General features: G+C 44.9%; 3 protein-coding genes across 3 annotated transcripts; all 3 read right to left on the bottom strand.

Moving 5' to 3' along the window:
- Positions 1-292: 292 nt before the first annotated feature.
- LOC132945631 (uncharacterized) lies at positions 293-1,324 on the bottom strand. The gene has a single exon (XM_061015405.1). It carries the CDS (start codon positions 1,322-1,324, stop codon positions 293-295), a length of 1,032 nt encoding a protein of 343 aa, XP_060871388.1.
- Positions 1,325-1,976: 652 nt separating this feature from the next.
- LOC132945642 (uncharacterized) lies at positions 1,977-3,323 on the bottom strand. The gene is made up of 3 exons (XM_061015415.1): positions 3,173-3,323; positions 2,424-3,042; positions 1,977-2,379 (listed from the first exon to the last, which is right to left on the bottom strand). Exons 1-3 carry the CDS (start codon positions 3,321-3,323, stop codon positions 1,977-1,979), a joined length of 1,173 nt encoding a protein of 390 aa, XP_060871398.1.
- Positions 3,324-5,390: 2,067 nt separating this feature from the next.
- Positions 5,391-7,774, bottom strand: LOC132945649 (uncharacterized). The gene is made up of 3 exons (XM_061015420.1): positions 7,196-7,774; positions 6,214-7,147; positions 5,391-5,524 (listed from the first exon to the last, which is right to left on the bottom strand). The coding sequence occupies exons 1-3, from the start codon at positions 7,772-7,774 to the stop codon at positions 5,391-5,393; spliced, it is 1,647 nt and encodes a 548-aa protein (XP_060871403.1).
- Between the last annotated feature and the right edge of the window lie 6,687 nt (positions 7,775-14,461).

The raw sequence follows: 14,461 nt of genomic DNA on the forward strand, positions 1-14,461 counted from the left end.
GAAGGACTTCATTTGGAATCCCGTCTGGCCCGGTAGCTTTCCCAGGGGGAAGCCTAAGGCACGCTTCCCGTAAGAGCTAACCTTTTTTTTTTTTTTTTTTCCATTATATATCGCGGACGGGGGAGGAACTGCGTGAGCATTGCCACTCCCCCAGTCGCATCATTTATTGCACAACAAGATATACATTACAATACAGATAAATACATATTATAATAAAGGTTTTTACATCAATGTGGGGGCTTCTAACCGCCCTGGTTTGGCCTTCGGCCTACAATTGATTTCCTTAACTAAGTTATCTTAGTCTTCTGCCGCGTGGGCCACCCGGCTTTTCTCTTTCGCGTTCAGCTATTTCCTTGGCTGAGAGGACCCTTCGTGCATACGTTGCGAGAGCTTCCCACCCTTGCGGACCAGACAGCATAAACGGGACGATGCCTCCTGGATTCAGTGCCACTCCTAAGTCAGACACGCTTGCCAACTCCCTCCTGTCTTCGTCCCACGCTGGACATTCAAAGAGCGTGTGCTCTGCCGTGTCATTCTCATTCTGGCAGTGATGACACTTGCTACACTCTTCTTTGCCGATCTTATTCAGATACTGCCCGGAGCAGCCGTGTCCAGATAGCAACTGGGTGACATGGAAATCTAGGTATCCATGCCGCCTGCTACACCACGACTCGATGTCCGGTATCAGGAGCTTAGTCCAGCTACCGGTTTGAGATTCGTTTATGCGCTTGCGCCATGTCGCAATCATCTTCGCGTGGGGGGGCATATCTTCGGTACGGCCGGACTTCCTTTCATCGAACAACGCTCTGCGTTCGATTGCCAGAAGGTCGGCTGGAGGCATGCCAGACAAGATGTTTGCGGCAGTACCTGATACCGTGCGGTAAGCGCATATACTTCTGAGAAGTACCTTGCGCTGTACACGGTTAATTTGCTCTACGTTTCCGGCTACGTACTCTAGTGTGCCGGCCCAAGAGGGAGCGCCGTACAACAACACAGACTGTGTTACTGCTACGTACAGCTTCCTTCTCAGTTGTTTCGGGCCACCGGTATTGGGCATCAGGCGCCCTAGCTGGTTCGCTATCTTCTCTGCTTTCTTGGAGGCTTCGCATATGTGCGCCTTGAACAGTAACCTCCAGTCGATCACCATCCCCAAATATTTCATTTGCTGCTTTATTTCCACCGGCTGTCCGTTGAGTATAATATTTGGGTTCGTATATTTATACTTATTAGTGAACAACACCGCCTCCGTCTTGTTCACCGCCAACGATAGCCCAAGCTTACTAATCTCTTCGGAAACGAGTCCCAGTGCCTCGTTGGTCTTCATCTCCAGTTCTGCGATGGATCTTCCCGATGAAAGACCATGGTGTCATCAGCAAAGCCCAGTAGTTCAACGTCCAACGGCAGTTGTAGACGTAGCACCCTGTCGTAGGCTATGTTCCACAAAAGGGGACCTACTACTGACCCTTGAGGCACACCGCATGTAACGCGCACCTCTACCCGGTCATTCCCTGCCTGAGTTTCTGCTGTCCTTCCCAGGAAGTAGTCCTGGAATATTCGCAAGATGTATGCAGGAACATCCAGAGCGTTTAATGCCGACATAACCTCTGTCCATCCAATGGTATTGAATGCATTCCTAATGTCCAGGCTTATGGCAACGCAGAACTTGTCGGATGCCAGGATTTTCCGGACTGCGTCATCTGTGGAGGTCGACTTCATGAAGCCGTTTTGGTTGGGCGACAGTCCACCCCTAGATTTAATGTGCTCCTCCAATCTTGCCACTAGCATCGTCTCCAAGACCTTCCCCACAACGATAAGGAGGCAAATCGGCCTGTAAGAAGAAGGCTCACCTTCCGGCTTGCCCGCCTTCCTCAGTAGTACCACTCTTGATCTCTTCCAGCTGGCTGGTACGATACCATCCCTGACGCACTTATTGTAGAGTCCGGTCAGCATTGAAGGACGAAGTCGGTGAACGATGCTTAGTATCCGTCCAGTAATACAGTCCAGGCCTGGAGCCGTGGATTTCCACTGGGCTCTGTGAACCGCCTTGTCCACCTCCTCGACTGAGAAGGGAGGAAATTCCACTTCCACCGGCAGGATTTGTGCATCTGCAGGGGGCGAATTGGGAACAGGGTGCCTGTTATTCTCAGCACAGCATTGGCGTCCATGTTTGTGGTCGCTGGGGGTCCTTGGAGCTTGCGGGTGACCAACTTATAGGGTTTGCCCCATGGGTCCGCGTCGATGGTTTCCAGCATTTCTTTCCAACATCTTTCCTTGCTGCCGGCGATGGCGGTTTTAAGGCACTTCCTGGCTTCCTTGTAACGGGTGTTCGCGGCTGCCACAGCTTCCTCTTCGGTTGTCGAGTCTTGTCCTCGTATTAGCCTGAGGTGGATTTTGGCAACACATCTCGTTTTAGCCCTTTTTGCCGCAATACATGCTCTTCGTTTTGACGCGATGTCTGCATTCCACCAGTGGGCAGGGGTTTCCTTGAACGACTAAGGGCGATCCGTTTGAAAGTCAGGTCGCAGGCCATAGTTATAGCCGCTTCGACTGCACTCGCCCGCTGATTTGCATTCGCAGATGCTGAAAAAATATCCGGATCACCAGTCCATTGCGCTAGGAGGAGTCCAGCCTCCATGTGTTGAGTGCTAGAATTGCCATCCGCTTTCCAGCCTTTGTGAGTGATCTGATTAGTCTGCTCGTGTACGGTCCTTTGTTGCAACTTGAATGTGATATACTGGTGATCGGATGAGCTCTCGGCTTCATCGCATACCCGCCACCCATGGATGCGACCCACAATTGATTCGGACGCAGCAGTCAGGTCGACGATAGATCCTCTCCCTCTACCAATGAAGGTTGGTTTCACTCCCTCGTTGAGGATCTGAAGTCCGAGCTGGTCGAGCAGGGAGCTCAGGTCGTCGCCTCGGGAGTCTTGGCACCAGTCGCCCCATGCGGCAGATCTTGCATTGAAGTCCCCAGCGACGATAACGGGAATCGAAGGTTCGACTGCCCTAATTCTGTCCTCGAGCCTCTGGAGCTCCTGTGCTGTTTGGAGACGCGTAACAACTGAATATTTGAACCCCGTTGAGACGGGCGGTAATGAATTCTGGGTCTTGGAGGATATTATCCACCGTGAAGCCCTCGCCTACTAGCCAGATTGCTGCTCTTCGAGTACCAGAACTGACCAGCCATGAGCTGCTGTCGGACGACACAGAATAGGGCTCACTCACCAGCGCGACGTCGACTTTTTGCTCGGACAGGTACTGTCGGAGCAGATCCTGAGCCACTTTGCAGTGGTTCAGGTTGACTTGCAAAAATTTGAACATCATTGGAGATTTAACTCACGAGCCGCGCTCGGCCCTGCCACTCTATCACCGTTATCAATTGGTAGCTGGTTAATCGGAAGTCTGCCTGGGCAGTCCTTGATGAGGTGGCCTCCTTGCCTACACCGAAAGCATAGACTCTCAGCTTCTGTCACTTTGCAGTCTACCTTAAAGTGACCCGGTTTCTGGCACCTGTGACATGTGGGTTCTGTACGCTCCAGTAGTTTCACCCGGCACAAGCTCCAGCCAATCTTGACCCTGCCTGCCGCCGCCATTTTGCTAGCAGTCTCCATTGGGATGTCGATTGTTGCCACCTTACCTCCTCCTATGTTTTCCCGAATACTCGCTGTTAATTCTGCTAAGCTGGGGTCCGACGCTCTTATCTGCTCCTCCACCTCACTATCATCCATTCAGTCTGGGACGTTGGTTATTAGCACTGGAGTTGTCCTAGTGGGTCTGCCGATTTTCACGATGTTGCCCACAGCGCTTTGCAGCCTCCCTGATAATTTATCGGCTTCTTCCTTGTTCTTAACTTGCAGGAGAATGCCTCCTGTCCTGGTCCTGCGAACCGCTCCGATTTCCACTCCTATGTCAGTGAGTTTGACGCTGGACATGACAGTCCTCATGATTGATGCGTAGGTCTCTCCCTCCGCGGACTCCGATATGGTGACTGCTTCAGTCCTGGGGGTTCGCCTTCGCACCAGGGCCTCAGCACCCTCGTCACGCGTCCGACATCTTCGGTTATCAGGCTGGCCCGTGGTTGATCCATTGGCATTCTCTAACCCCTCCGTTTCTTCTCTTCTCCCATTGTTAGATCTTGCGCGCTTCCCTCTTTTGCCCACTTCTGTCCATGCTGTCTCAGTTGACGGTGTCCCACTGGTAGATGGCTGGTTAGACTACTTCGGCAGTTTTGGTGCTGCATCCTTTCCAACCGTATCGACTGGCACCGAGGCGTGAGAAGAAGAGCAAGCATTTGTCCGTTGATCTCTCTCTACTAGGGTGGTCCGTAATGTTCCTACCTCCCTCTTAAGCTCTGCAATTTCGGCGAGCACGGCATCCATCTTCCTGTCATCTCTGGCCTCCAACTTTTCCTCGCAGGCGGGTAGAACATGTTGCTGGTCTTGCCTAGTTCGAATTACGTTCATGACGGCCAGCATTTTTTGCTGCTGCTGGTATAGTGCTTGCTGATTATTTTGGATTCGATGCTCCATGACCCCAGGAGATCTTGCTAATCCAAGCGCCTTCGCTGCTTTGTGGAGCTCTCTTAGAGCTAGACCGAGAGCCTTCGTGCCGTTCTTGATATCTATTTTCGTGTTTGGTGCTCCTTGCACTGCGTTTTCCAAGGCTTCCATATATCTCAGGGAATCTTCTAGCTGTTTATCATTCTGCATTTCCGCCTGGGTTCTCATTGCCGATGTTCCACCTGATAGTCCTGTCTTGGACGTGTTTCCTACAGTTGCTTCACCAGCTCCGTTGCTGGCGGTAGAAGCCTGCTTAGTCACTTCTACACATTTGGTGCCAGTGGGTGATGACGACACCTGGGGCGAGCACCGTCCCCCAACCGCCAGCTCTGGGGTTTCCGAGGCCTCTGTAGCAGTAACATCTAGCATCGTTGTTGTGTCCATCATCATTTTTTTTTTTATTTTCTTGTTTTGGCTTAGCCGCCACCATCGACACGAGCCTCGCGTCGATTGTCCTTTTTTCCGATGTGTCTGATCCTCCGAGACACCGGGGATCGATCGCTTCCCCGGTGTTGGGAATCTCTTGGCACCGACCGGAGTCGGTGAGCCCCCCCACCACGTCAAGGTGGGTCCCGTTGGGGGAGCCCGTAAGAGCTAACCTTTTTTTTTTTTTATTGTGGTATCGAGAACCGGAGGAGGAACCGCGTTAGCATTACTTCTCCTCCGGTCCCATCGTTTATTAGAAAATCAACATCAAATACAAACTATTAGAAGTGGTGGACCAATCCCCCATTCGCCTCTATCACAAAATAGTAATGGTACATTAGATGGAGCCTCTAATCTCCTAATTTGCCTTCGGCTACAGATATATATTACTTAACTATGAACACTAATTTTCATCATCATCAGGGAGTCCGTGCCTCCGGTCCACAGCCTGACGTGCTCGATCCTCCTCCTCGGCTATCTTTTGACGGCTCCTGCCTGACCTGACGTCCGTTTCTTCTACTAAACCCTTGATGTGTGCTAACGCCGTATTATCGTTGAAATCAGGAATTAATGATTTATAAATAAAAACACTAGTTAAATTACTTCACGAACACTAATTTTATTATTTCTACTCAAACACGATTTAACTTATAACTAAGATTTTCTGTCTACACTATAGAGGTTCTGTCTAACTCGAGTCCGTACTCCGACTGCCGACACGGCCCCGTCCGTGGGAACCGTATGGGTCCTTGCACGGCGAATTCGCTGACCAACGCACTTCCCACAGTCACGTAGGCCATTGCGTTATCCAGCGAACGCACATATCGCATACAGAGTGTCTAGTATATACAGGGTACAACATACCCCCCGAGTTAAACGGAAGCAGTCCCTGCGACCTCGTAAATACAAATTACTTCCCCAAATCTAAAATAAAATCTTAAACTAATAACGTGTTTGCTTAATATTTTAGGTGCGCTAGTATACAATATCGCCACATGCGCCTTGCTTATTTAAATCTATTTTAAGCTAAATATTCTATCGGTTACAAGTACATTATAAATAAAAGTTATAATCATATATTTAAATTTGAGTTTCCGCTACAACATCTCGTGGTTGGTACATGATGGGCCTCCTAGCAGTATATTTAACAAAACAGAATAAAAAACTCAAGAGAGTTATAAGAATGGTCGCGATAATAATCAGAGATATGATAACATATAGGTTACTTTCTTTTGGAGTATAATTTTTATTTTTCTCAACTTTTATCATTTCCTCGATTTCTTTTAAAGATTTAGAATGCCGTGATAAGTCTTCCAGACCAATGCTGTTATGACTCTCCGAAAAATTAAGCGCTTCAACGAGGTCCTGAGAAATATTTGTTACTAAAAGATGACCTAGACCCTCACTTTTTATAGGATTATAAAGATTTCGGCTGGAATTCCTAACAATCACTTGCGATGGAAAGAGAATAGTTTGTTTTGCATATAAAACACATTGTGGGTTTAATGTTATTTGCCCTGTCTCATTAAGGATGATGTTGTGCGGATCCTCATTAACACACTTAATAGCTACATTTTCACTTACTGATACGTACAACCATGTATTTGTAGATTCTAAGCGACTAAAAATAGAATTATTAATTTTTACATATTGAACTTTAAATACAGAAGAATTTTCCTTTAGACCTAAGAGAGAGTTAACACCACAAATTGTATTTGTCGAACTATACATGCACATGATCTGCGAGCAATAGAAAGAAGTGTCGTTGCGTTTACAATTCCCCAACTGTGATTCGGTTAGAGGGATAAAATATTCTCGATTTGAGCTAAGTGCTAATACAGAAGGTACGGATGTAAGAATAGAATATGTCTGGCCCTGTTGTCGAACAGGAAATGGTATAAGCCTATAACCCTTGTAGAGATTAGAACTGATTAAAGGGATCGTTTGTATAAATATCAGTGCGTTGCTTGCGAGTAAAACTGAAACTTGGGTAACCTGAATGAATTTTGTGATACTAAACTTTTCTAATGGGAAAGGTAAATTCGAGCCTATGGGTAGAGTTAATTGAATTTCTCGTAAGTGTTCCACATATTGTTGATGAGTCATGAGGCTCGGATGAGCTTGTCCGTGGATTGCAGAGTTTACAATTTGTAGGAGTTTCTGTACACCAAATGCCTGTTAGGTAAGCAGTAAGCTTATACCGTTCACTTGCTCACTGAGCATTTCTCGAGCGTCTAGTTCTGATAGAGTTGAAAGCGACTTCCCCAGTTTTTCACTTAGATGGGTGATCAAATCCCCCATATTCTTTCGTTCTTTAGAAATTGTTGTCAAAGTTGAGTTTATATCGTTAACCGTGGCTCGTACAATTCTGGTCTGTGCTTCTAGAATGTTCAGGGTATCAGTTCTAGCATTACTCAATTCCGAGATTTTGGAGTTTAAGAACTCTGCATCCTCATCTGAACACACGCCGAATAAAACTTTGGAAACTCTGCCAACTGCATTGAAAAGACCTCTTCTTACTCTTGTTGATTGGTAATTTGAGTCTAAAGATCCCAGAATTTCTCCCTTAACCTGTTCGATTTGGTGAAAAATCGATGTTGTGCTGGATTTCAACCATTCGCAACTGGAAAGGACAGCTGTCGATTGGTGTACCCAACTATACCGTTTGCAAAATAATTCGAGTTGTTTATGGAAAGCGACGATATCGTTGTGATTAGTGTCCAAAGCAGAGATATTCAGGAAGGTTACGAGTTTGAATTCGTTGACCACTGGATGTACTGTGCCCATGGGTTGATACAGGATACCTGACTCGGGTACTGAATTTATTGTGTATCCTGTCCTCCCAAATACTATATTGGTCTGAATGAAAAATGTTGATCTGTAACATTATTTTTTTTTTTTTTTTTATTTACTATACTAATATTTACAACCATGAGTAACTCACATTACTCTATGAAAGGTTTAACAAGGTTTTTATGTACTTTTGTTTTCTTTTTACCCCTGAGGATGGTCACATTGTCGTTACAATTTAGTTCTAGGACTTGGTAAGGTCCAAGCCATTTGGCACTCAGTTTGCCTTTTCTCGCTTTGTCTTGTAGCAGAACCCTATCTCCTACATGAATGTCAACGGATTGTGCGGTTTGGTCGTAGTCGAGCTTGGTTTTCTGTTTCTTTTGAATTAGACGTTCTCGGGCGATCTGGTGGGATTCCCTTAACTTCTGTTTTAACTCTGTTTGGTAGTCATCATAATTATAGCGGGCTTCTGGGGCCTTTGTCAGTGAATTGGGCACCAGCAAGGTCTTGCCATATAGTAACTCATAAGGTTGTTTACCCGTAGAGCTATGCACCGATGAGTTATACACGAACATTGCATACGGGACGTACGAATCCCAGTTTTGTTGGTTGACATCTACATAATGTCGAAGGTATTCCCCTAGGGTTCTGTGGCTCCGTTCAAGTGCCCCGTTCGCCTGAGGATGGTAAGGTGACGTCGTGGAATGCTTTATGCCGATAAGCTTGCATGTTTCAGTGAAAACTCGACTGAGGAATTCGGTACCTTGATCACTTACAAGTCTCTGAGGCATCCCATGAATACATATGAAAGAAGTCACAAAATGGTATGCTACCGTGTTTGACTCTTTATTGGCCATGGGTGTTGCGATTGAGAATTTCGTCAGGTCACATTGCATGGTCAGTATATATGCGTTACCATCAAAAGTTCGTGTTAATGGACCCACAACGTCTATAAATACTTTCTCGAATGGTTCAGACGCTGTGGTGCTGATTATCATGGGTGGCTTAGTGTTACGGTTAGAAATTTTATTCACTTGACATGAAGTACATTTGTTAATGAATTCGGTAACATCCTGTTTCAACCCTTCCCAATCATACTGGCACTGAATTCTTTTTATTGTCTGTTGTATACCGCGATGACCACCTAAGACCGTGGCATGATGTTCATGGATTATTGCATGTTTGTCCAGCTCGGAAGCGTTTTGCTGGGAGATTACTTGAATCGAAATGCCGGAATTTTGAAAGATGTATTTTATCATCTGTAGTACGGTAGATTCATCCAGCTGATCTAAGCCACTACGAATACGCGGCATGGCAAGCTTTTTGATTTCGACCTCTTGACAGAATCTTCTCAGATTTAGTAAAGATTCATAGATATCTTGAAGAGTTGGTTTCTGCCAACATTTTCCTTTGTCACCAAATTCAAAATGTATCGTGATCCCAACTTGAAATAAGCTATCTCTGTTTTCTTCGGGTGCTGTTGCTTTAGTTTCTCTACATGACCATATCTCCTTCGGAATTCTAGGGCTATCCCTCGGCTTAATTTAAGGTCTCCTGATACACAATGAACTAAATGAAATTCTTCGGGGGTTTCAAAGATATCTCCCGAAACTTCATGTACATTTTGTTCTTCACATTTTGACTAGCTGGGTCTTCCATGTATTCTTCAAACGATTTTAGGGTTATTCTTTTATCCTCCTGTGAAGTCTGAGATCTGGTCCTTATTACATTCACTCCAGCAATGCGGCTTAGGGCGTCCGCGTTAGTATTGGTTACTCCGGGTTTATATACTACTTCATAATTGTATTCAGCTAATTTCAATCTCCATCTCATCAGCCGAGATCCCGGATCTTTGACGTTGAATAACCACGTTAGTGGCTGGTGATCAGTGAAAATCTTAAGCTCTCGTCCCAACAAATATGGACGGAAATGCTTGACTGTCCAGACTATACTCAATAGCTCTTTCTCAGTAGTACTGTAGGCTTGTTCTGCTTTGTTGAGTGTTCTAGAAGCATAGGCGACTGGGAGATCTTGTCCTGGAATACCTTGGGATAATATGCTACCGATCGCGAATTGGCTTGCATCTGTGGTCAGAATGAACTCTTTTTCAAAGTTAGAGTACTGTAGAATTGGAGCATTAATTAATTTTTCTTTTAACATATCAAACGCGGTTTGAGCTTCAATCGTCCATTCGAATGGTACGTTTTTCTTTAAGAGTGAAGTAAGAGGTTTTGAAATTCGGCTATAGTCTTTGATAAATCGACGATAATACCCTGACAGACCCAAGAATTGCTTTATTTCCACCACATTTCTAGGTGTTGGATGTTCCTTGACACATCGTATTTTTTCTGGATCTGGTTCGACACCCTTGTCGGTTATAAGATGTCCTAAATATATTACTTCTCTTCTGAGAAACTGACATTTCGATGTTTGAAGGCGAAGATTATGTTTATCAAGTCTAGAAAATACCTCCCTTAACTTTGATTCATGATCCGTTAAATCTGTTGCATAAATAATAATGTCATCAAGATAAACAAAAGCTTTGACACCATTGATTCCGATTAAAACTGAATTCATCAGACGCTGAAAAGTACTGGGCGCTCCACTCAGCCCGAATGGCATCTGTATAAACTCATAGTGTCCTTTGTCCGTCGAAAATGCAGTTTTCTGACGGTCTTCTTCCCGTATCGGCACCTGATGATATCCACTGGCCAGATCTAGTGTGGAATAGTACCGAGAACGACCTAGCTGATCTAAAATTTCGTCTATTCACGGTATTGGGAATGCATCTCCCACTGTAATCTGATTCAGGTGACGGAAATCGACGCATACACGATACTGAGGTTTCCCTTGCGCATCAGGTTTTTTTGGTACGACGATTAGTGGTGCATTCCATGGAGAATCAGAAGGTTGTATTATTGTGTTTTCTTCTAACTCTTTCGTTTGTTTAATAATTTCTTGTCTATGGGCATACGGAAGCCTATAGGGACGTACATTAATAGGTGTAGCATTCTCCGGGGTACGAATTTCATGATGTATGGTGGTTGTGGACGTAAGAGTGTCTCCACTTAAATGAAATATATTCGTAAACTCACGGCATACCTTCCATAAGCTGTTGCATTCTTCGGGATTCAAGTGCTCTGTCTGTAATGTCTCTTTAATGCGTTTTAAACGATTTGTGTCCCCCGTTTCCTTTTGTGAATGTGTAGCAACTAGCGTCGTGGATTCTTGGTACTCGCTACAAGATATATCCTTTAGCTGAAGCGGTTGTAGTGTTACTGGATTATCTGTGCCATTCACTACGACTGCCAACAGTTGTTTTTGTCTGACTGTAGATAGGACATTCCCCAAGCGTATGTTCTCTCCTCCGATAGGTTGGGAATGAATGACAAAAGTGCTGCCTTCCGCTGCTGTTGTGCTAATTGCTATTATGGTTTCCGTACGTGGTGCCACCTGGATTGGCTCTTCATTGGTTTGCGTGACTCTCGAAGCTTGATAGTCAATAATAAGTCCGTTGTCAACCAGAAAAGGTTTGCCCAAAATACCCTCATGAGGCACTGGAAAATCGTGCCGAATGACTTGGAAGCTCGTTGGCTGCACCTTTGTTCCAAATTGCACGTCCAAAGTTACGGACCCAAGAGTGTGGACTAGATACTCATTTATTCCCTTCAGTTGGTAAATCTGGGTTTCGTCGACAAATACCTCGTCAAGTAGGCTAGACAATTTTATCATGTTTAGATCACTTCCGGTGTCCAGTAGAAAGTGTGCACTACCCTGAACGCATTGTGGTATTTGTAAAGAGACATGATTCTCCACTAATTTTGCTTCGAAAAGGAGAACCCCTGCAGGTTGAGAGTGGCTGTCTTGATTTGTCCCACCGGGCGTCCGCCACTGGGGCCCGGTGTTGATTCGTTTCCCGATGCCGATGCTTGCTTTTCCTGCTCTTTCTTCGCATTAACATATTTGCGTTATCGACATTCTTCCAATGTATGATTTAGTTTTTTACAGTACCGACATGTAATTGTTTTCACATCGCGTAGTTCAGTTTTTCCTTTCTGATGTGACTCTTTATACCGAATTTTCTCTGCTTCTGACGCACGACATTGTCGAGCTTGGTGGTTTGTTCGTCCACATAGGAAACACGCGCCACTTGACTTGCTGTGAGATGCCGTCGGATTTTGATTCGATTTGTATTTATTATCCACTTTCTGGTGAATGTTATTTTTACGCATTTCCTTTTGTGATAAGCGTGACGTTTCCTCCTCGATTGCGATCTGAACAGCTTCGTTTAAATCGTTCGGCTTTCTAGCCTTGACTATTATCCTAGTGTCGTGAGGCAGGCCCTCTGTGAATGCAGTCAGGATCTGCATCGCTGTTATTTTTGATATATCATCTGGGTTATCTAGTCTACCCGTAGATATTGATGTTTCGAGAATTTCGTAAAATAATTGTTCTGCTCTATCTGCGTATTGTTGTATCGTTTCTCCGTATGCTAATCTGAACATCGATAATTTCGTGTGTAAGTGTGATAAAGTGAATTTTTTTTCAATCATTGAGTTTAATATTGTTTTCAAGTCTTCATATTTCTTAATGTCTTTATATCGTATTGCACGATATGCCTTACCAGTAAGTCTTGTTGTAATTCCTTTAACAAAATTCTCTTTTTCACTCGGGTCAATATTTTGCAGTGCAAAATCGCAGGAATTTTGGAACGCATGATTAGAATCTGAACTTTCCCCGTCGAACATTGGGATTAATTTTAGTGCTTGTTCTATAGACATGTGTTTAGACATTTTTACTACTTGATTTGGCGTCGGTTTTCTATTTGATTGGAGTACTTGTGTTGACTGCTCGATTGCAATATCTACGTTAACTAGTGTCGCTTGAACTTCGTGTAAAATAGTGTTCGATTGTTGTATGTTTTTTTTAGTCTGTCGTTGATTCGGATTCTGTGAATGGGTTGATGGATGCTCAGAATTATTTGGATGCTCTGGTTTAGTTGGATGCTCTGATTTGCAAAGATGCTCTGTACCTGCTAGATGTTCTGAACTAATTTGACTTCGTAATGGATACCTAGATGTACCTACAATCTCCCCTGTTGGATCTAAACAGTCCCTTTCCCTATTTAAAACTTTGTGTGGTATGTATAATTCCCCACTAGAGGTATCACTAGCCGGACTAGATAAATCTATTAAATCTGAATTATCACTATCGCTTGCCCCCGGATTCGACATGCATTAATGAGAGACAAGAGTACAACAATAATAGTATTACTATAAACTATATTACTAAATATTATACTATATATTATATTACTAATATTATTATAATAATATTTATTAAAACTTACAAAACGATGACATAAAAATATTGTTGCATTATGATTGATGTCGACTGTTGTTGTTTAACTTGATAACGCTGCTGCTGATAATGGCACGGTGTTGATATACTGACCCACTGACGCGGCGTTGACCTTGCCCTACTCCCTTGCGGCAACGCGTACAGGAACTGGGCGGTGGCACTGTCCACACGGCGGCGGCAACGACGACGACGATGACGGCGGCGACCGAACTCCCCTTGTAAATGTGCACGCAGCGCTGTCTCGTATAATGATGTGGTAACGTGTTGTCCCGGCGGCGGTGATGACGTCGACGACGAAGACGACCGAACTCTCCTTGTCTGTGCTACTACGTATCGGCGGCGGCGACAACGCGTATAATAATGTGGCAACGTGTTGTCCCGGCGGCGGTGACGACGTCAACGACGAAGACGACCGAACTCTCCTCGTCTGTGCTACTACGTATCGGCGGCGGCGACGACGCGTATAATACGAATATTATATTACGTGACAATTATGACAACACTTACGAGTGTTTATTCCGATTCCTTGATATTGAAATTAAATTTCGACGACGATAGCTTACGTAGATTCGTTAGTGATCTCCAAAATTGCACTGCCGTAGAATAAAGTACAACAGTTTTTCTCTTTTGGAGATCCCACCGCTGCCACCAAATGATGTGTGCTAACGCCGTATTATCGTTGAAATCAGGAATTAATGATTTATAAATAAAAACACTAGTTAAATTACTTCACGTACACTAATTTTATTATTTCTACTCAAACACGATTAAACTTATAACTAAGATTTTCTGTCTACACTATAGAGGTTCTGTCTAACTCGAGTCCGTACTCCGACTGCCGACACGGCCCCGTCCGTGGAAACCGTATGGGTCCTTGCACGGCGAATTCGCTGACCAACGCACTTCCCACAGTCACGTAGGCCATTGCGTTATCCAGCGAACGCACATATCGCATACAGGGTGTCTAGTATATACAGGGTACAACACCCTCCCTACTCTTGCTCTTGCTCTAGATCCACCTGGTCACTCCCTGTCTCTTTCGTCGGACTCTTTCTTTGTTATTACTGCTCTGGAGAAATCTTTGACGGCCTGCCAGTTGGCGGGGGAGGTCAGCATAGCGGGCACGAGGCTGGCTACTGTTACTGTGCACCCGATCGCACATTCCAGCTGAATTCTCTCGTAGTCCCATGCCGGACATTCGACCAGCGCGTGTTCCGCGCTGTCGCAGCACGAATTGCAGTGGTGGCAAGCATCAGACTCTTCCTTTCCGATTTTGTGGAGGTAGACTCCAAAGCAACCGTGTCCAGAAAGGATTTGCGT

This window comes from Metopolophium dirhodum, chromosome 1 (genome assembly GCF_019925205.1).
Source record: "Metopolophium dirhodum isolate CAU chromosome 1, ASM1992520v1, whole genome shotgun sequence".
Classification (NCBI taxonomy): domain Eukaryota; kingdom Metazoa; phylum Arthropoda; class Insecta; order Hemiptera; family Aphididae; genus Metopolophium; species Metopolophium dirhodum.

What these genes read in the sequence shown, in the direction of transcription:
- LOC132945631 (XM_061015405.1), bottom strand. Translation starts at nt 1,324, where the DNA reads ATGAAGACCAACGAGGCACTGGGACTCGTTTCCGAAGAGATTAGTAAG.
- LOC132945649 (XM_061015420.1), bottom strand. Translation starts at nt 7,774, where the DNA reads ATGGGCACAGTACATCCAGTGGTCAACGAATTCAAACTCGTAACCTTC. An exon ending in GAGAAATGCTCAGTGAGCAA is followed by an intron (nt 7,148 to 7,195) that starts GTGAACGGTATA and finishes TTTGGTGTACAG; the next exon opens with AAACTCCTACAAATTGTAAA. An exon ending in AAATTATACTCCAAAAGAAA is followed by an intron (nt 5,525 to 6,213) that starts GTAACCTATATG and finishes ATACGGCGTTAG; the next exon opens with CACACATCAAGGGTTTAGTA.
- LOC132945642 (XM_061015415.1), bottom strand. Translation starts at nt 3,323, where the DNA reads ATGTTCAAATTTTTGCAAGTCAACCTGAACCACTGCAAAGTGGCTCAG. An exon ending in CTCATGGCTGGTCAGTTCTG is followed by an intron (nt 3,043 to 3,172) that starts GTACTCGAAGAG and finishes GTCTCCAAACAG; the next exon opens with CACAGGAGCTCCAGAGGCTC. An exon ending in AACGAAGAGCATGTATTGCG is followed by an intron (nt 2,380 to 2,423) that starts GCAAAAAGGGCT and finishes AATCCACCTCAG; the next exon opens with GCTAATACGAGGACAAGACT.